General features: G+C 40.9%; 1 protein-coding gene across 4 annotated transcripts in view; it reads right to left on the minus strand.

Annotated features, from left to right (window-relative positions):
* The window catches only part of LOC106611671 (calcium-activated potassium channel subunit alpha-1a), a 226,511-nt gene that overhangs the window by 50,780 nt on the left and 153,805 nt on the right, over positions 1–21,926 (minus strand). For 3 of the 4 annotated variants that reach the window (XM_082977652.1, XM_045723530.2, XM_082977649.1), the window contains exons 6-18: positions 21,033–21,108; positions 19,059–19,134; positions 18,038–18,208; positions 15,475–15,566; positions 13,021–13,131; positions 12,361–12,466; positions 6,062–6,144; positions 5,711–5,780; positions 5,362–5,517; positions 4,929–5,038; positions 4,668–4,736; positions 3,461–3,547; positions 2,946–3,022 (exon numbers count right to left, since the gene is read on the minus strand). In XM_082977652.1, the coding sequence (XP_082833778.1) occupies positions 2,946–3,022; positions 3,461–3,547; positions 4,668–4,736; positions 4,929–5,038; positions 5,362–5,517; positions 5,711–5,780; positions 6,062–6,144; positions 12,361–12,466; positions 13,021–13,131; positions 15,475–15,566; positions 18,038–18,208; positions 19,059–19,134; positions 21,033–21,108 (1,284 nt within the window). Of the gene's footprint in view, positions 1–2,945; positions 3,023–3,460; positions 3,548–4,667; positions 4,737–4,928; positions 5,039–5,361; positions 5,518–5,710; positions 5,781–6,061; positions 6,145–12,360; positions 12,467–13,020; positions 13,132–15,294; positions 15,387–15,474; positions 15,567–18,037; positions 18,209–19,058; positions 19,135–21,032; positions 21,109–21,926 lie in introns of all 4 variants that reach the window. The other variant, XM_045723527.2, reaches the window with a different exon arrangement.

Below are 21,926 nucleotides of genomic sequence, written 5' to 3' on the forward strand. Positions count from 1 at the left end.
ATCGCTGTTCTCATGCCCAGAAGTTATTTTCGGTCATAAGAGACGGATGCAGCAACATTATGTATACAATAAGTAAAAAAAACGAGTTACACAAAACGCAAAAAAACCAACAAAAAAACAGCACAATTGGTTGGGAGAATGTAAAACGTCAGCCATGTTCTTCGGCGCCATCTTTGGTTCACTCCAAAGTAATCAGAATGAAGCAGCAAACTGTCCCTTACAGCAATAATACCTTAATCAAGCTATAAATATACAGTAACTTTTTGAATATTTACCGAATTTTCACTGCAACCAGTAGCCAGAAAATGTTGAACAGTGTAATGAAGAACCCTCTGGTTGTTACAGTGTAATGAAGAACCCTCTGGTTGTAACAGTGTAATGAAGAACCCTCTGGTTGTAACAGTGTAATGAAGAACCCTCTGGTTGTAACAGTGTAATGAAGAACCCTCTGGTTGTAACAGTGTAATGAAGAACCCTCTGGTTGTTACAGTGTAATGAAGAACCCTCTGGTTGTAACAGAGTAATGAAGAACCCTCTGGTTTTTACAGTGTAATGAAGAACCCTCTGGTTGTTACAGTGTAATGAAGAACCCTCTGGTTGTAACAGTGTAATGAAGAACCCTCTGGTTGTAACAGTGTAATGAAGAACCCTCTGGTTGTTACAGTGTAATGAAGAACCCTCTGGTTGTAACAGAGTAATGAAGAACCCTCTGGTTGTTACAGTGTAATGAAGAACCCTCTGGTTGTTACAGTGTAATGAAGAACCCTCTGGTTGTTACAGTGTAATGAAGAACCCTCTGGTTGTTACAGTGTAATGAAGAACCCTCTGGTTGTAACAGTGTAATGAAGAACCCTCTGGTTGTTACAGTGTAATGAAGAACCCTCTGGTTGTTACAGTGTAATGAAGAACCCTCTGGTTGTTACAGTGTAATGAAGAACCCTCTGGTTGTAACAGTGTAATGAAGAACCCTCTGGTTGTAACAGTGTAATGAAGAACCCTCTGGCTGTTACAGTGTAATGAAGAACCCGCTGGTTGTTACAGTGTAATGAAGAACCCTCTGGTTGTTACAGTGTAATGAAGAACCCTCTGGTTCTGTTAATGTAATTTATGTTTACATGGTTATACCAAGAATTATTCGAAGAACTGATGTAAAAAGGTCAAAAAAGGGTTCCTTACAGGGACAGAAAATATATATAATTGGTACTAACTAGCACCCTTTTTTTCTCGTGTACCACAGGAAAAATTATTGTTATGTAATTGGACTCGTTTAAGGCTACATTGTATATTTGGCTTCATCAAATACTTAAGGTTGACGGGTATCTACCCTAATGTATATATCGACAAATCTACCAATCATCACGTTTTTTGTGTTCTCCTTGACCTGAGAGTATAGCGTGCAAATGAGATGTGAGTGAACGTGAAGGATGCAGGCAGAAGTGTCCACCATCGCCACATGCAACATGTGCAGTACACTCAACAATAACAAAAGAGATCGAACTCAAGGGTAGCAGGCTGTACTACGGAGGGTAGGGGTAGGGCACCTATATTACTCACAATAAAGCACTATACGTGAACAGTTAAAACATTGTTTCATGTTCCAAGGCAGCAGAAAGAGAATACATCAAACATTAGTGTCAGTAGATATGGTCATCAAAGTTATGAGACAAGACAAGCCTCTTTAGACTAGGCACAATATAGAAGAAGCCTGTTTGAAATCTTGAAAGGAGAAAATAAAAACAGATTTAAGACAGATCACACTGTTTTCGTTGTTGTCATGACTGGTCCGAGATCTGTTCGGACTGTTTTGTCAACTTTTATAGTCATTGCAATGCCAAACATGACAGATCTGGGACCAGGCTATATGTTTCTATATCCTCAGTCTCTTTATTGAGTGCTATATTAAATATTAATAAATATGCGACCCAAACGGCCACCTATTCCCTATTGTGTCCACTACTTATGACCAGGGCCCTGTGGGATCTGGTCAAACGTAGTGCACTATATAGGGAATAAGGTGTAATTTGGGAGTCAGCCTAAGAACATAGATGGTGATTTATTTCTGTACACAGTTATTTGGGCACTCGATGCTTGTTTAAAGTAATCATATGGCCTTTCCTGAGGCAGAGGTTACAGGGTTTTATCCTGTGGATTATTAATAAAGGACATAATTGGTTTAGACAAATGGCTATGTAGGTCGTGTAAAGACAACGGTTGTGTTCCAAATGGCATCCTATTCCCAATATAAGGCACTACTTTTGACCATAGTTCTATGGACCCTGGTAAAAAGTAGTGCACTATAAAGGGACAGGGTGTCACGTGACACAGACAATGTAGTGACGCTATAATGTTTATGCGAATGTTGGGCTCTGTTCAAACCTCTAAACAAATACCTGTCAACAGGCATCTAAAGCGGTGTTTATTCAACAACTTTGGTAGTTATTCTACATTAATAATATCTAATATGTATAGAAATGCGTAAAGTAGAACATACAGTACAGTATAATACATGTACAGTATACACATTGTTCAAATATCTTTTATTAGAAAAACATACTAACACCTCGATCACACCGACAGCGCCATTGCATTTTGGTACACATTCATTTCCAACGTAACGATGCGTTTGCCTTGCAGCATTGCGTTGCAGAGGCAGTTGCAGTGCGTTCTGTGTGGTGCATACGTTGGATTTATCGAACATATGCGTCAAACTGTATGCTTAGACGGCTTAACAGAAACGGTATCAGAGATTGAATGTTGAACTTTTGTTGCACACATATCCAGATGATGCTGCGTACCATTTTGCACAATAACAAAGTAGGTGTGATTGAAGCGTAAGACACAGTTTTATACAGTATCTACATATGCATATTCAAATATGCATGTGCATTAAAGACAAAGCTCAATAAATATTGTTATTAATTAAAGAACAGTAAATAAATACTTACATCGTTTGCATCCACATTTCTTTATCCTTTTGGGATCTGTGATATCATCGTGACAAGCTTTGCAGTAAAAAAGTGCCCTAAGAAAACAGCACAAACATATTTCAGTATTAAATCATCAGTAAGTCCAAGAGTAATTGAACATACGGTAGTTTGATGTCAAACTGTATTTGGAGGCTTTCTGTCTCTTCTAACAGAGGCAATTAGGTACATTTTCCTACATTTACAATACATTTTATCCTGATGCCTAGTCACCTTACCCCTGTACATATTTACCTCTATCACTCCACTATTCCTGCACATTGGAAATATGGTACTGGAACTGACCCTGTATATAGTATACTTACTTCATCGTGTTCTTCTTATTTCTTATTTTTCTATCTCATATGTTTTGTTCTACCTTGTTATTTTTAGTGCATCATTGTTATTGATTACTACATTGCTGGGTTTACAGTTTGCAAGAAAGGCATTTCACTGTACTTGTGCATGTGACATTAAAACTTGAAACATTTACATACCTTTTTACTTCTTTGGCATCGCTGGCGATAAAGAACCCCAGGGTTCCTTCCTGCATCTTCACATGGTTCCCGGGGTTGATGAGGGTGCTGTTGTCAATACAAACAAATATACATGGTCGTCAATGAGGAGAATCTTTCTGTTACATTTAACATCCTAATGCATTAATCACAAGGAATGGTACACAAGGTACACCTTTCGGACAAACACGGGTTGGTGAGGTACTGTAGTTCCTGGGAATCAAGCTAAAAACAAATGCAGGTGTCACTGGTATTATAAAATGGCTGCCATCACCCAATGATAATTAAACAGTGACAAGTAATGATTAGAGAACCTCCACCTATAGAGAATGGAAGGGACAATATGAGCATCCTCAAAGCTAAACCAGTGGCCAAAACAGGTTGTAATGATACCATTTCAACCAGCTTTGTCAGCTGGGAAGATGCTTGTATTCTAACTAGCCAGATCACCCCAGAACTGTTTGTGTACAAACAGATTTGGGGCGATCAGGCTATTTGTATAAACCTGATGGTGCAGTAAACAAGCACTGGCTCTTTAAGAGGAACATACACGCCACATCAATCCTCACTAATTAGGTTAAGATGGTACATGGCAATGTTTTCAGTCTTTAATGATTTTAGATGGAAAGTAGTCATTGATGTTTCTTTTCCATTGAGACTGTGACAGTAATTAGGCCAAACACACCAGCCATGCTGTAATAAAAGAAGAGTTAATTGCATAATTTCACACCTGCATACACATCAAACAGTAATCTGAAATTGGATGGTGGAAACATCAAACTATAAATATGAATACAAATCTGAATAACAAATGTGACATGGATGACTGTGGGTGTGTTTGAAAGTACTGAAGGTAAAAATAAAGAATATGGATGTCGGGGGCATACCACTTTCTTTGTCAAACTTTGTCAACTTTCTGTAAACCATAAAGTGTGTCAAAAATGCCAATTAGTGATGAGTACTGTGTATTAAGTTAAAGTTGAAATCCATTACAATAGATCACAGTCAGGACAGCTCTATTGTCATGGCAGTCTGGATATTGAGGTTTGCATGTAAAGATCTGGCAAATGGACAACCTGTATTGTGCTGCATATGACTTGGTTCAACATGATTTTTACAATACAATTTCTGACAAACATCACATCGTACAATTGGCAATGTACAACACACAAGTAGGAGTGAACTTTACCTGCTTTCCCTTATATCAGACTTGTACTCGATAGCAATCAGTAGCAGCTTCAGCTTCACATAGCAGAGTCTAGAGAGGAGCATTCAAAATCAGAAATATTTATACACAATCAAAGAGATAAGTAGGAGAGAGAGAGACGGACAGATGTAGAGAAAGAAAAGGAGAGAGAGAGATGGGAGAGAGAAAAAATAAAAAATATAGAGGGGGAGAGAGAATATACTTGATATAGTAGGGTACTTCAGAAACGAGGGTCATACTTACTCACAAATGGTCGGGAAGGATAAGCCCACAAAGGCACTAGACAGGTACTCAGTGTACATTTCATTGGCTACTCCTTCCAGGTAATACTTCTGCCACGTGTCCTCTTCAATCTGAAACAATAACAGATAAAACATGGCTTGCAAAGGTACAGTATGTTATCATGAACATATTTCACTCGAACAAAAGTTAACAAAGTGACCATAAAGCAAATAACCCTTTAAGAGTAATTAAATCTATGGTGTATACTTAAATATAAGACAAGTATTCTGAAATTGCAAATACAGTCAGACAAAGTGTGAACATTACTGTGCTAAAGGCTGTGGAAAAGTGGAATAATGTTAGTTCAATATCTCTGGCTCTTCCTGGTCCTTCGAGACGGTTTTAAACGGATGACCTAACGATTACAGTCTCTTTGGCTCTCCCTAACGAGTACCTTGATGAAGGACCTCATGGAGAAGAGGTTGGCCAGCATGGTGGACAGGCCCTGAGCCAGACAGCTCTGTGCTATGAAGCCCAACTTCAGCTCAGCAAGGCAAATGGCATCGTCACCCTCCTTCCAGTTCCAACTGGGAATGTTCAAAAGGTGGGCCTGGGGACACACAGGAAAGATGGAGCGAGATTAGGGTTATAAAATTCTCGTACATTTCCTGAATTTTGCAACCCTTCTATACAAGGGAGGTGCAGGAAGAGCATCAGTAGAGAACTCATGTTCGCCTGCCTCCGCTGGAGTTCAATGACACAGTGTAATAAGTGGCACTCCGAAGGGTTTGTACTGTACACACCTTGTTGTGGTACTGCAACATCTGGGTAATGATTCTGATTTTTGGGTGGTAGTTCTTGATGGATATCACCCTGGAATATTGTTACAAGAAACAACATAAGACCCATCTAACAAATCTAGGACACAGTAGTAGTAGTAACACAGGTTTCTTGCTTAGGGAACTTGAGGTTAGACATTGGTATGTATTATCAATGCATTTCTCCAGAATACATTTTCACGTGCTCTCGAGCATACTGTACTTGTGTAATTTATCAAGGTGATAGAAAATGGAATAACTTTTGTATATCAGAATACATTTCCATATTTCCAATATACAGTTATACAACACAGCGTGGTTAAGTTGTCTCTGTACCTCATGATGTTGGAGGCATCCTCAGCATCAGGGTCTGCACAGTATTTATTAGCTAGGATCAAACAGGCGTCTGCTGACTCTATCTGAGGGCGGGAGATGACAGAAACATAAGACCTGACTCTATACAGACAGAGGCTGTTTCCCTAAAGGCACCCTATTCCCTACATAGTGCACTACTTTTGACCCTGGTCAAAAGTCGTGCACTACTGTATGTAAGGGAATAGGGTGGCATTTGGAAGGCAGATAGACTCAGGACATTAGACCGATGCCAACCACCCAGGTGCTCCATCTGTAGAGACACCAGATATCAGAACTGCATTCACTCAGAGCTATGAACAGCATTGCATGTCAGAGTGTGTTAATTTCTAACTTCAGACAAAGTATATTGCTCTCTTATTTACCCTTTATAGATATCAATAGCCGTGTCCGAATACCCATACTAAATAGTTGGCATTTTGGGCTTGCAAAAATATAAAATGTTAAACTATGTGAAATTCCCAAAATGTTGTATGCTTTAAATGCCAGGATGTCATACTCATTTTGGATTTTCATCTAGTAAAATTCACTGCACACTATTGAGGAAGAGATTAGTCTTTGGAGACCCACGTGTGTTTGACAACATCTGATAATCAGATATGGTTTCACGCTGAACCCAAAATGAGCGAATGGCGGTAATCAACGCAATTGTGCATTAGATTATGCATTCTCAGTATGGATGAGCCCAGTATGTTGATATTTGTTGCTTACTGCATTCGATTTGACTAAAAACAGACCTTCTAATGTAGTAGGATTTGTACATATTATGCAGTTTTAGTATGTAGTAAGCAGCACAGATTTCAGGCACAGCCAATAACTTACCTGGCTGCTAAATTATGTCTCAATGAATGTTTGACAGTAAAAAATACAATTTACACAATACCGTTCAAAAGTTTGGGGTCACTTAGAAATGTCCAGGTTTTCTAAATAAAAGCAAATTTTTTGTCCATTAAAATAACATCAAATTGGTCAGAAATACAGTGTAGACATTGTTAATGTTGTAAATGACTATTGTAACTAGAAACGACAGATTTTTTTATGGAATATCTACATAGGCATACAGACGCCCATTATCAGCAACCATCACCTGTGTTCCAATGGCACGTTGTGTTAGCTAATCCAAGTTTATCATTTTAAAAGGCTAATTGATCATTACAAAAACCTTTTGAAATGATGTTAGCACAGCTGAAAACTGCGTCCTGATTAAAGAAGCAATAAAACTGTCCTTCTTTAGACTAGTTGTGTTTCTGGAGCATCAGCATTTGTGGATTCGATTACAGGCTCAAAATGGCCAGAAACAAAGGACTTTATTCTGAAACTCGTCAGTTTATTCTTGTTCTGAGAAATTAAGGCTATTCCATGCGAGAAATTGCCAAGAAACTGAAGATCTCGTACAATGCTGTGTACTACTCCTGTCACGCCCTGACCTTAGAGAGACGTTTATTTTCCTCTAGTTTGGTTAGGTCAGGGTGTGATGTGGGGTGGGCAATCTAGTTTGTCTATTTCTTTGTGTTGAGCCGAGTATGGTTCCTAATCAGAGGCAGCTGTCTATCGTTGTCTCTGATTAGGAATCATACTTAGGCAGCCCTTTTTTCCACCTTCAGTTGTGGGACCTTGTTTTTGTGTAGCTGCCTTTGAGCAGCCCCAGAACGTCACGTTTTCATTGTTCTCCTGTTTTGTTGTTTTGGTGAGTTTCATTTTCATTAAAAAAGATGTGGAATTCCATGCACGCTGCGCCGTGGTTTATTTATGATTTATGATCGGGAGTTCGAAGATAGCGATCCTGACAGAAGATCCCACCACAAGAAAGCCAAGCAGCGTGCGCTTACTGGGAAAACGAGCTGGACCGGGGAGAAACAACATCGACGGAAGCACGAGAGGCAGCCCCCCAAAAAATGGGGGGGGGGGGCACACTGGGAGTTTGTCAGAGTCAGGGTGGAGATCTGAGCCAACTCCCCGTGCTTACCGTGGGGAGCGAGTGACGAGGCAAGCACCGTGTTATGCGGTGATGCACACCATGTCGCCAGTGCGCATTCACAGGCCGGTGCGATCTGTGCCCGCGCCCTGCAGTTGTCGAGCTAGGTTGAGCATCCAGCAAAGACGGATTGGGCCAGCCATACACTCCAGACCTCCAGTGCGCCTCCACGGCCCAGTATATCCTGCGCCAGTTTAACGCACTGTCGCCGGTGCGCCTGCACAGCCCAGTTCGTCCTGTGCCAGCGCTCCGCCCTTGCCGGGCTAAAGTAAACATCCAGCCAGGACGGGTTGTGTCAGCCCTAAACTCCAGACCTCCAGTGCGCCTCCACGGCCCAGTATACCCTGTGCCAGCTCTGCGCACCCGGTCTCCTGTGTGTCTCCTCAGTCCGGTGAGACCGGTTCCAGCTCCACGTAGGAAGCCTCCAGTGATGATCCAAGGTCCGAAGCCTCCAGTGATGATCCATAGCACGAAGCCTCCAGTGATAATCCATGGTCCGGAGCCTCCAGTGATAATCCATGGCACGAAGCCTCCAGTGATGATCCATGGCCCGGAGCCTGTAGGGATGATCCATGGCACGGAGCCTCCAGTGATGATCCATGGCCCGGAGCCTGTAGGGATGATCCATGGCACGATGCCTCCAGTGATGATCCATGGCCCGAATCCTCCAGTGATGATCCATGGCCCGGAGCCTCCAGTGATGATCCATGGCCCGGAGCCTCCAGTGATGATCCATGGCAAGAAGCCTCCAGTGATGATCCATGGCGCAGAACCTGTAGCGATGATCCATGGCACGGAGCCTACAGCGAAGTCCCCCGGTCCGGAGCCTCCAGCGACGTTCCCCGGTCCGGAGCTTCCAGCGACGTCCCCCGGTCCGGAGCCTCCAGCGACATCCCCCGGTCCAGAGCCTCCAGCGACGGCAGCCCCGGTCCGGAGCCTCAAAGGTAGCCCCGGTCCGGAGCCTCAAAGGTATCCCCGGTCCGGAGCCTCAAAGAAAGCCCCGGTCCGGAGCCTCAAAGGCATCCCCGGTCTGGAGCCTACAGCGATGGCAGCCCCGGTCCGGAGCCTCAAAGGCAGCCCTGGTCCGGAGCCTCAAAGGCAGCCCCGGACTGGAGCCTCCAGCGATGGCAGCCCCGGTCCGGAGCCTCAAAGACAGCCCCGGTCCGGAGCCTCAAAAGCAGCCCCGGTCTGGAGCCTCCAGCGACGTCCCCCGGTCCGGAGCATCCAGCGACGGCAGCCCCGGTCCGGAGCCTCCAGCGACGGCAGCCCCGGTCCGGAGCCTCAAAGACAGCCCCGGTCCGGAGCCTCAAAGACAGCCCCGGTCCGGAGCCTCAAAGGCAGCCCCGGTCCGGAGCCTCAAAGGCAGCCCCGGTCTGGAGCCTCCAGCGACGTCCCCCGGTCCGGAGCATCCAGCGATGGCATCCCCGGTCCGGAGCCTCAAAGGCAGCCCCGGTCCGGAGCCTCCAGTGATGGCAGCCCTGGTCCGGAGCCTCAAAGGCAGCCCCGGTCCGGAGTCTCAAAGGCAGCCCCGGTCCGGAGCCACAAAGGCAGCCCCGGTCCGGAGCCTCAAAGGCAGCCCCGGTCCGGAGCCTCTGCCTTTGAGCAGCCCCAGAACGTCACATTTTTGTTGTTCTCCTGTTTTGTTGTTTTGGTGAGTTTCATGTTCATTAAAAAGATGTGGAATTCCATGCACGCTGCGCCTTGGTTTATTTATGATCGGGAGTTCGAAGATAGCGATCCTAACATCTCCCTTCACAGAACAGTGCAAACTGGCTCTAACCAGAATAGAAAGAGGAGTGGGAGGCCCCGGTGCACAACTGAGCAAGAGGACAAGTACATTATAGTGTCTAATTTGAGAAACAGACCCCTCACAAGTCCTCAAATGGCAGCTTCATTAAATAGTACCCGCAAAACACCAGATTCAATGTCAACAGCCTATAGGGAGGAGGTCAGAGACTTGGCCAGGTGGTGACAAAATAACAACCTATCCCTCGAAGTAAGCAAGACTGAGGAGATGATTGTGGACTACAGGAAAAAGAGGACCAAGCACGCCCCCATTCTCATCAACGGGGCTGTAGTGGAGAAGGTTCAGAGCTTCAATTTCCTTGGTGTCCACATCACCAACAAACTAGAATGGTCCAAACACACCAAAACGGTCATGAAGAGGGCACGACAAAGCCTATTCCCCATCAGGAAACTAAAAAGATTTGGCATGGTTCCTGAGATCCTCATAAGGTTCTACAGCTGCAACATTGAGAGCATCCTGATCGGTTGCATCACTGCCTGCTACGGCAATTGCTTGGCCTCCGACCGCAAGGCACTACAGAGGGTAGTGCGTATGGCCCAGTACATCACTGGGACTAAGCTGCCTGTCATCCAGGACCTCTACACCACGCGGTGTCAGAGGAAGGCCCAAAAAAAGACCCAGCCACCCCAGTCCTAGACTGTTCTCTCTACTACCGCATGGCAAGCGGAACCGGAGTGCCAAGTCTAGGACAAAAAGGCTTCTCAACAGTTTTTACCCCCAAGCCATAAGACTCCTGAACAGGTAATCAAATGGCTACCCGGACTATTTGCATTGTGTGCCCCACCCCAACTCATCTTTTACGCTGCTGCTACTCTCTGTTTATCATATATGCATAGTCACTTTAACTATACATTTATGTACATACTACCTCAATTGGCCTGACCAACCAGTGCTCCCGCACATTGGCTAACCGGGCTATCTGCATTGTGTCCCGCCACCCACCTCCCACCAACCCCTCTTTTACGCTACTGCTACTCTCCGTCCATCATATATGCATAGTCACTTTTACCATATCTACATGTACATACTACCTCAAACAGCCTGACTAACCGGTGTATGTATGTAGCCTCGCTACTTTTATAGCCTCGCTACTGTATATAGCCTCGCTACCCTCATAGCCTGGTTCTTCTCTAGGTTTCTTCCTAGGTTTTGGCCTTTCTAGGGAATTTTTCCTAGCCACCGTGCTTCTACACCGGCATTGCTTGCTGTTTGGGGTTTTAGGCTGAGTTTCTATACAGCACTTTGATATATCTGCTGATGTAAGAAGGGCTATATGAATACATTTGATTTGATTTGTTATTTTTCACTGTGTTTTTACTGTTGTTTTTATTTCTTTACTTTTTTTGCACTGTTGGTTAGAGCCTGTAAGTAAGCATTTCACTGTATTCGGCGCACGTGACAAATAAACTTGTTGGCGGCTTTTTCTTCACTCTGCGGTCCAACTCATCCCAAATCATCTCAAATGGTCTTCTATGCAGAGTTCCTCTGTTCAGTGTCTGTGTTCTTTTGCCCATCTTAATATTTTATTTGTATTGGCCAGTCTGAGATATGGCTTTTTCTTTGCAACATTGCCTAGAAGGCCAGCATCCCGGAGTCACCTCTTCACTGTTGACGTTGAGACTGGTGTTTTGCGGGTACTATTTAATGAAGCTGCCTCTTGTGCGGAATCTGTTTCTCAAACTAGACACTGTAATGTATTTGTCTTCTTTCTCAGTTGTGCACTGGGGCCTCCCACTCCTCTTTCTATTCTGGTTAGAGCCAGTTTGCACTGTTCTGTGAAGGGAGTAGTACACAGCGTTGTACGTGATCTTCAGTTTCTTGGCAATTTCTCGCATGGAATAGCCTTCATTTCTCAGAACAAGAATAGACTGATGAGTTTCAGAAGGAAGTTCATTGTTTCTGGCCATTTTGATCCTGTAATCGAACCCACAAATGCTGATGCTCCAGAAACACAACTAGTCTAAAGAAGGACAGTTTTATTGCTTCTTTAATCGGGACAACAGTTTTCAGCTGTGCTTACATAACTGCAAAAGGGTTTTCTAATGATCAATTAGCCTTTTAAAATGATAAACTTGGATTAGATAACACAACGTGCCATTGGAACACAGGAGCGATGGTTGCTGATAATGGGCCTCTGTACGCCTATGTAGATATTCCATTAAAATCAGCTGTTTCCAGCTACAATAGTCATTTACAACATTAACAATGTCTACACTGTATTTCTGATCAATTTTATGTTATTTTAATGGATGAAAAATGTGCTTTTCTTTCAAAAACAAAGACATTTCTACGTGACCCCAAACTTTATAAACCCTTGTAAACGCTTTATAAAAGGTAACCATATTGTAAAGTGTGACCAAATGTTCTTATACAACAAGGACCTGGTATACTTATTGAAGAGTTGGACTGTCAAGGCCCTATTCTCCATTAGTAGCTGAAAGGAATAAGTCAGGTTAATACTCATTAAAACAGGCCGGTTACCTTGACTCTGGCCAGGTCATGTGGGTTGAGAACAGATCCCTGGTAGAACTCCACCTGGGTGAAGTGGCGTTTAAACAAGGCTTCCAGCTCAAGATTAGGGGAAATACTGGGACACAAAGTAGAGTTTGTTAATGTTAACCAAGGCCTCCACTTCACCTCAAGATTCGGTTTAGTACTGGGACAGACAGGAGAGCGATCTATGTGTTAATGTTAGGGGCTGAGTGAGGTCTGCTCTCCTCAGCAAATCAAAGTGCAATTATTATGTAGTATTTGAAATGTAAATGATTCTAATGTATTGCTATAAGTAGTATGCTGGTGTACCGGGCAGGCCCAGCGCTACCAATGGTTTGCATGGATCTGGGTGCTTTTTAGGATATAGTCATTGTAGAGTCTGAGTATTCCAAAAAAAGGAAAGGTGGTGGCAGTTCCCGAAAGGTTGTTGGAGTCATTTTTGGGAGCTGCTATCACCTTTCCTTCTCTGAAACACTCAGTATTGTTATGAGTTTTGGGGCCATTTTCCCAGACCCAGATTAAACATAGTCGTGGAATTAAACACACTTTCAATTTCCCATCGAGTATGGTTTTTAGTCCAGGACTAGGCTTAATCTGGGTCCTGGAAACTGGCCTGTAAAGTGTAAGGAAAAAACATGGTACACTTACTTATGGAGAAAAACAATTTCTACATTGACATCATCCCTGTCCTTGTGTAGGAAGTCTTTAAGGAAGTTGGACACACTTTCAAGTGTTATATGACCACAGACCACGATGTGCCTATAGGAAATAAGATCCAGGAATAGTCATAAGATTTAAGCTATGGTTCGCTAAAAGCTGCAGCCAAAATAAAGACGCTGATAAACTGCTGATAGATGTCAGTGTCACGTTCCTTCTTGATTCTCAAAATAAAATAAAATTATACGTTGGATCTGACAAAAAAAGTATTGTCCACACCACAGTATAGTCAATAAAAACAGGACCTAAGAAATGTGGTTTCTGTGTAGAAAATGAACACTGCCAGCCCTCTGTTTACTACCCCCAAAAATACATAATTCTCCCTGGTTTGTACATGTTCTGTGATGAACAGGAGGCCATTTTTATGTGAACAGGTGTCAGTACTAAGAGCTCTTTAGTCCTATGTGGTGCCTGAAGGACAGGAGAGATCACAGAGCTGAGCATGTTCTGGATTGCCAGTAACAGATTAAAAAGGATGAGTTTCCTTTGTTGGCGATTATGATGTGATTACTACATTGTACAATCCAGGAAAGAGCTTATCTTTAGCTAGAGACATCTTGCCTCCACGTGAGGGAAGTTTTCCGTCAGACTGTAACCCTGCTACAGGATAGTACATGCAGGATTGTGCGATAACGCTTCATCGTGAGATGAACTCAGGATGGGTTTAAGAAGGGCATTTTCCAAACCAATTGGTTTGATTTTGTAGATGTTACAAGTAATATATACATACTGACAACTCACATACTGTACATCGTTTTGAAATACCTCTTTAATATTGTATCTTATTAGAGTTTGGGGTGGCAGGTAGCCTAGCGGTTAGGAGTGTTGGGCCAGTAACTGAAAGGTCATTGGTTCAATTCCCTGAGCCGACTAGGTGAAAAATCTGTCAAAGTGCCCTTGAGCAAGGCATTTAACCCTAATTTCCAATTCGTACGTGTGAAATAATTATTATTACATTTGTTATTTATTGTATCATATTTACTTTATATTATTGGGGCTTTTATTACTTGAATATTACAGAGATGCTATATTTATATTTGTAGATGAAGGTATTAAAATGTATTTACGGTATAACTGAGACATAAGGATATGAACCACTTGAAACAGAAATACAGATACATCAGCATACAGAAGGAAAGAGGGAATAAATGGCCAAAACAGAGTTATAGAGACTGGACTAAAACCAAGTACAACAATTCTACAAAACAAAATTCTAAAAGCGAGCCAAGAGAAATCAAAGTTTGTTCAGAGGGTGGAAGCATCCAGCGATTTAGGGCAGAATCCTATTGTACCTTAAGAAACATGTTTTTAACTTGAATTTCAGTGTGATCCATGCATTGATTATGTGTTTGGGCCTTAGGGTGTAGGTCTGACTGAAGATTAAGGCCAGGAATGTAGCAGGGCTTGGAAAATAAAATGAACTGGTGGTACCAGACAAAAAATACATCATCCAGAAGAGAAAAAACAGGAAATTAAAGGCAAAATATAAACGGCTAAAAAATAACTAACTAAAAGCATGCGAGGAACATGCAAGATCATGTGTGGACGAAGCAGATGTAAAAGGTAACCGCATTTCAAATCATCTGGAAGAGAATTATATTTAAAATAGCTGATTATTTAACTGTAGGTAATCCCTTCTTGTAGTTTCTTAGGACACTCTTTTGCTATTGTGCAGTATTTTCTATGACATCATCTCTGTCACCAAGATATAAGACATAATGTTCAACATTTATTTTGAAATAATATAAAGGTACTACAGCTATAGCTGCAATCAGTCTTGACTTTACTGTAAAAAAGATAATAATAAAAAAAAATACAACTACTTTGTGGTGGGTGGCATGATGCATATGATTGGCAAACACGAAACACAGACACAAACATGTAAGCATTCTAGTAAATAAGCAAGTACAACACTCAAGCATATAGCAAATAATGCATTTGACACATCACAAAAAAACATGTATTCATTATAAGAAGCAATGACAGCTAGCACACAAATACCGGTACAAAGCAATAGCATAAGCTTTCATGGCCAAGCTCTCCAGTCACCAGTATGACTTTATTCCCCAAAATGTATAAAAGTATTAATATCAATAATTTCTGGATAATTACTGGTATGCCTCTTTAGGAGAGGGGGACTTGAGTAGTCACACCAAAACCACACTTTTTAGAATCATTTTTGTTTTGTATATTTGTTTGACTTACTTTCTGCCTCGTGTTGAGTTATAACTCCCTCCGTATTTCTTCCGATTAAGGATGAGAGCAGCAATTTCTGGCACGTAGCGAGCAAACATGGCCTACATGCATGGAACAGAAAAAAGAAAAGGGCATGCAGAGGATGGTTCTACTGCGGCAGAGGCAGTAGAGCCTCCCAGTAATACTTACTTTCTCCCATTAACCGCACTATAGGAACCACCATATTTCTTGCGGTTTCCTATTAACTCTATGATTTCAGGGACGTAGCTCGCAAACATGGCCTAAGGAGAAGATAGGAGACAGAAGAAAATACTAAAAAAAAGATACGCAAAAGAGAGAGCAGGGCGTCTATTTTTGCTTAAAAGATATCCGTAAAATCAAAAAGAAATTTGAGAAATTAAGAGAGAAAAAATATTTGAATAGAAAATGTTTTTAAAAAAAATTGTTCTGGATACAGTAGGTTACACACTGAGTGCACAAATCATTAGGAACACCTGCTTTTTCCATGACATAGACTGACCAGGTGAATCCAGGTGAAAGCTAGGATCCCTTATTGATGTCATGTGTTAATGTGTCATGTGTCCACTTCAATCAGTGTAGATGAAGGGGAGGAGACAATTAAAACATGTATTGTGTATGTGTGCCATTCTGAGGGTGAATGGGCAAAACAAAAGATTTAAGTGCCTTTGAACGGGATATGGTAGTATGTGCCAGGCCCACTGGTTTGTGTCAAGAACTGCAACGCTGCTGGGTTTTTCACACAACATTTTCCCGTGTGTATCAAGAAAGTTACACCACCGAAAGGACATCCAGCCAACTTGACACAACTGTGGGAAGCATTGGAGTCAACAGGGGCCAGCATCCCAACCTGGTGTCAGAGCATTTCGTATTATTCTGTATGTAAATCTGGGATATTCCATTTAGTATGGTATGTATTAATTTGTGGATGTCCGTCACCCAATTCGTATGATATGTAATGAATTACAATTCGTATTATATGTTATGAATTTCCAAAACGTATGATATGTTACAAATTGTAGCTAGGTGGCTAATGTTAGGTAGCTGGCTAACGTTAGCTAGGCTAGGGGTTATGGTTTAGGGTTAAGGTTAGGTAATTAGCTAAAACGGTTAAGGTTAGGTTTAAGGGAAGGGTTTGCTAACATGCAAAGTAGATAAAAAGTAGTATATAGTTGAAAAGTTGCTAATTAGCTAAAATGCTAACATTTTCCATGATGAGATTCGAACTCACAACCTACTTTAATTTTTGCCTTAAGTAACCATCTGTCTTACGTAACCATATGTCTCGGATTTACATTTACTATGTTACATCTAGTCTATGAGACCAGGCTGAGCATCAAAGTGGAACACTTTGGACACCTTGTAGAGTCCATTCCCCAACAAATTGAGGCTGTTCTGAGGGCAAAAGGGGGTGCAACTCAATATTAGGAAGGTGTTCTTAGTGTTTTGTACACTCAGACAAAGTTAGATTACTACACTATAGTAAAAGTTATAACACAATCTGAAATTATGTAAAGGTTGTCATATTCAGATTAGAGAAAAAAATGTATAATAAGCAATGAAGAAGAAAAAAATGACAGGAAATATTTAACTTAACCAGCTTTTACGGAAATGTATTTAGGAAAAAAGCAGGAAAAAATTACAGTTGACTATATCTGTATGCCAAGCTGTGATTGAAAAGAAAAAGTTGAAAGTAATAAAAAGGAAGAAAAAAACCTTATATGCCATGTTTTGTCCAACAAACACTTATGCCAGGTTGATTTGAATAGTACAGCCCAATGTAACATAGCTGCAAATTGCATCAATTCATTAAATTGCTGAAAAATTACCTGAATTATGTCAATCCTATAGATGTGAAGCCTTGTGCATACCTACATTTGACTTGACAGTATATACAACTTATATATAACTTATATATTGTATACATTTATATAAACTATATAATATAACTTACATGAACGTATATAAACTTGGGTAGGAGAGTGACACATCATATTGTTAATGTCACTGATAATACTCAGGTACAATGTCCAGAGATGAAGGATAATAGAGGCCTTTCAGCAACCCTTGAACCTCCGAACTACTGTAGTAGTACTGTACTAATGTACAAACTCAGCCTTCTTCCATTGTTATCCCAAATAGAAATGATCAAGTCAAATTAACATATTAAAAGTTAAATAGTTTTGGTTGCATATCATGCTAACTGACTGTTGTGTATCATGGGTGTTACTGGCATCCACTGCTGTGCCATGTTAATCATCAAGCTGGTCTATAGATCACTCCTTTCACTGTGTTTGTTGGAATTTGGGGAAGGGGAAGCTCAAGGATTGGGTCACCTGAAACCGCACATTACTTTAGTTAATGTTGCGAACCATTAGAAAACAAATCTTACTCGGTTTGAAAAATATAGAAATGCAATAAAACTATATAATAATAATAATACATATACATGTATATACCTTCAGTACAATTATTATATAATAAATATTATAGGCGTATAATACTTACAAATAATAATACATTTGACAATAAACTGCCATGGGTAACAAACTGCCACAAAAAACAACTATAAGACAACAATGGAGCTTTGATTTTAACAGGCACTGAAGTGCAAAGACATTCCAGCTGTTGGTAGCAGCAGCAGGGACATGAATCATGATGATTGCAGGTGTGATCGTATGGATGAAGGACGGAAGCAGGTTAGGAGTAAATGAAATAAGAGAGGGATTTTTACCAAACCACCAAGGATGAAGAAGACCATGAAAAGTCGTCCCAGGGTGGTTTTTGCATACACGTCTCCATAGCCCACAGTGGACATAGTAACCATGAGTAAGTAGACACATTCCCAGTAGGAAAGTGCTTGGGAATTTTGGAAGTTTTCCCAAGGATCCCCTGAGTTTTCCACCTAGAACAGAGGTCACAATAATGGATATTTAAAGAGAGGAACATGCAGAGCATTGTATTACAACTTACTGACTTGCTTACATACTTACTCAATGGCCGTCTCCGAATACCCATACTTGTATTCTAAATAGTAAGCATTTTGGGTAAGTCAAAAAAGTTTTATAGTATGTGAAATGTAGAAAATTGAGTATGGTTTAAATGCCAGGATGTCATACTCATTTCAGTTTTCATTTAGTAAATTTGCTGCATACGTTTGAGGAATAGAATCGTCCACGTCTGACAACAGCTGACAATCAGCTGAGGGTACGTGCTGTACCAAAATGAACCAATGGCGGGAATCAACGCAATGTGCGTATTAGATGCCGCATTCTCAGTAGGATGAGCCTAGTATGCTGATATTTGTTTGCTTACTGCATTCGTTTTTACTTAACAATACGTTCCAAATAGTATGTAGTACGATTAGTACACGGTATGCAGTTTTAGTAAGTAGTAGCCAAGACAGATTTTAGACACGGCCACTTCATTATTTACTTTATTGTTTACTTACGGACTTATTCACTTAGTCACACCGTATCAATTATTTACTGTTCTCAGAACCGTAATAAACTTCTACATTTTCAGAAGCAATTACCATGCTACCATTTAGTGGTCCTGCTCATTTAAAAACAGAGCCGAAAATATTCCACAGTTATATCATCCATCAAGTGAGGAATACTTTGAAGGGCCTAGGTTGTACAATGCTTTACTTAACATTTTGCCCACCTATCTGTTATATGTGTCAGAGACGGAGTATTTACCATAATACAGTACTTAGTCCTTCTGTTTTGCCTTTATGGCTCTCTGTAACTTACCAGATGTATGAAGCCTGCCGCTGTTAGCCATGTACTTATGAAGATTGAACATAAGTTCACCAGTTTTATGGAATTGCTATTGAAAACAAGAGAGCCAGACAATATCAATTAACAATGCTAGTGTTCAACACCAAAGACCTGCCTTGTGTGAGTTCAAAAGAAGAACACCAGTAAAGGATGCCCTTTTGATAACACAATGAATAATTGGTAACACTAACTTGAACTATTATGTCAAAACAGTGCCAAAACATTACATATCACAAAGTAGTTATTGCTGTATAAGTGCCTAATGGTGATTTTGTCTGAAGAACATCCTTTGGGATAACGGATGATAGCTGGTTACAGTCTGAGCTGCTCAACCTACAATATTATGTAACAACAACCAACCAAAAACTTGGTCAAAAAGTTTTTGGGAATATTATTTCAAAATCCAAAATTTTAAACTAATGACGAACTAGCTTTCATGGCCGTTAACTTTTCAATACAGAATCAACTGTGAATACAAATGTTCCTAAGGTATTTACAGGTAACTGACAAAATAAAGGAAACACCAGCATAAGGCATTGGGCCACCACGAACCAGAACAGCTTCCATGAACCTTGGCATAGATTCTACAAATGCCTGGATCTCTGTTGTTGGGAGGCAACACCATACAGTACTTCCATGAGAAATTCCATCATTTGGTGTTTTGTTGACGGAAAACTCTGTCTCAGGCACCACTCCTGAATCTCCCATAAGTGTTCAATTGGGTTGAGATCTGGTGACTGCGACGGCCATGGCATATGGTTTATATCGTTTTCAGGCTCATCAAACCATTCAGTGACCCCCCCTTGCCCTGTGGATGGGATCATTGTCATCCTGGAAGAAACCACTCCCATCAGGATAGAAATGGTGATCTCTCACAATGGCGGTGTATTTATTGACGTTTACCTTGCCCTCTAAGGCAGGGTTTCCCAAACTCAGTCCTCGGGACCCCAGGCGACTGTACACGCTTTGGTTTTTGCCCTACCACTACGCAGCTAATTGAAATAATCAACAAGTTTTGATAATTTCAATCAGTTGTGTAGTGTTTGGGAAAAAAACTTGAGGACCGAGTTTTGGAAATGCTGCTGTAAGGGGTTGAGTGAACCATGCCAGAAGAATATACCCCACACCATAACAGAGTCGCCAGAATCCTCATTTACTCAAGTGTTTCCTTTATTTTGTCAGTTAACTGTATATTTCTAAGGTAATGTTACAGTGACTTGCATTGTTCTGGCCGTTCATGTACTGTGTGTTCTGTTCTGTTCTGGCCTTACCTCCATTACAGTAAACGAGTCTGGGGATTATTCAAAAAAAATGTTGAGCTATAAGCTCTTTCTGACATCTGTGCAGCACAAGCTTTAATTCTAAGCAGTGGGGTAAATTGTAGAATTCATCATGCTGCCCAATAGGTTTCCAAGAGCAGAACATGTGCACAATTTGGAATTCCAATGAAAAATATTGAAATTAAATTGAATATAGGATATGTTATACATCCTAAAGAACAATACCTAACATGTTAGCATTTCAGTTTTTAAAAGTGACAAAAATTATTTACTTGTTATCTCAGAAGTACAGTATAATATGGTAACTTCTTTCATTCCCCAAATATGACAGCAATAAACCAAACTGTTCCCAAGTAATCCACCCAGACTGAAAGTAGGCCATGCTCAGCTGACTAGTTTCCAAGAATTTCTTTTTTTTTTGAGAGGAGGTTCTATATTTAACAATTTGCAGTAGCTACTGTACATTAAAATGCCACTGTATTAGAAGAGCCTGTGAGCGTATTGTATAATTGTAAATGTATCAATATTCATCACAGAGCCAGAATTACAAACATTGTCATAACATAGTGCATGCAAATGCTTTGAATACTACTAACTGGAATTAATACACACCAAATTTTACTGAAATTGAATACAGTGAAGGTGGAGAAAATAATAATGCACTTACCTAGTTTTTAATATGTTCAAAAACTGTAAGATTTCTGAGAACTGTATCAACCTTAACGCCCTTAAAAACCTCAAGCCTGTGTGAGAGAAAAGTAAAAGTAGAAGTTATTCAGAGTGAATTATTTGCATGTTATTAATATAAATCCGCCCACTGTAAATCCGGAAAAACACAGGAAACCAACATAATTGCATACCCTTGAAGCCTTCATGCATTTTTAAAAGCTTCAATGGATTCATGACTAATAGAAAATTAAAGGCCTCTCAAATAAACAAAAATAGCAGTGGAAAAGCACAACCAAAATTTTGACCTTTCAAAAAACAAAACAGCAGCGACGAAGCAAGTAGCAGCAACTGCAAAAAAACGTACTAAAAACAACAAACTCTGCATCAAATAATCTTCTGGAGAAAATAAATACAATGCTAATATCAGGAGACCACTAAGTCAAAAAGCACCAGCGTAAGGACTAAAAGAGCGAAAACAGCAAGAGATGAAAACCTGGATTAGTCGGACCAAAGACATGTGGACAGGCCCAGTTAGATGGGTCAACAGTCGCATAACGTCAAATAATCCCAAATTTGTTGCCATTTGTTTTTTAAATCTGCTAAATCTGAGTACCCTTCCAAGAGTTTAAGGACAAAGGTGCACTGGTGAATTGCCAAATGCTGTCGCATGTGTGTGTGTGGCCTGTGCCACACAAAACCAAACAGCCTGTGGCTAGTCGTGCTCACCAGTACAATCTAATCATCCAACAGTTCGATGTGAAAGAATGAATTGTTTATTTTTATGGCACAAAAGTCTGTTTCAGTATGGCACACAACAGTATGTCAATCCCACAATCCCCTGGGTTAACTAAGTGTACTACAACACATGTACAGTAGATGTAGACCTACTGTA

The sequence above is a fragment of the Salmo salar genome, chromosome 01, assembly GCF_965601325.2.
Source record: "Salmo salar chromosome 01, fSalSal1, whole genome shotgun sequence".
In the NCBI taxonomy this organism is placed as follows: Eukaryota; Metazoa; Chordata; class Actinopteri; order Salmoniformes; family Salmonidae; genus Salmo; species Salmo salar.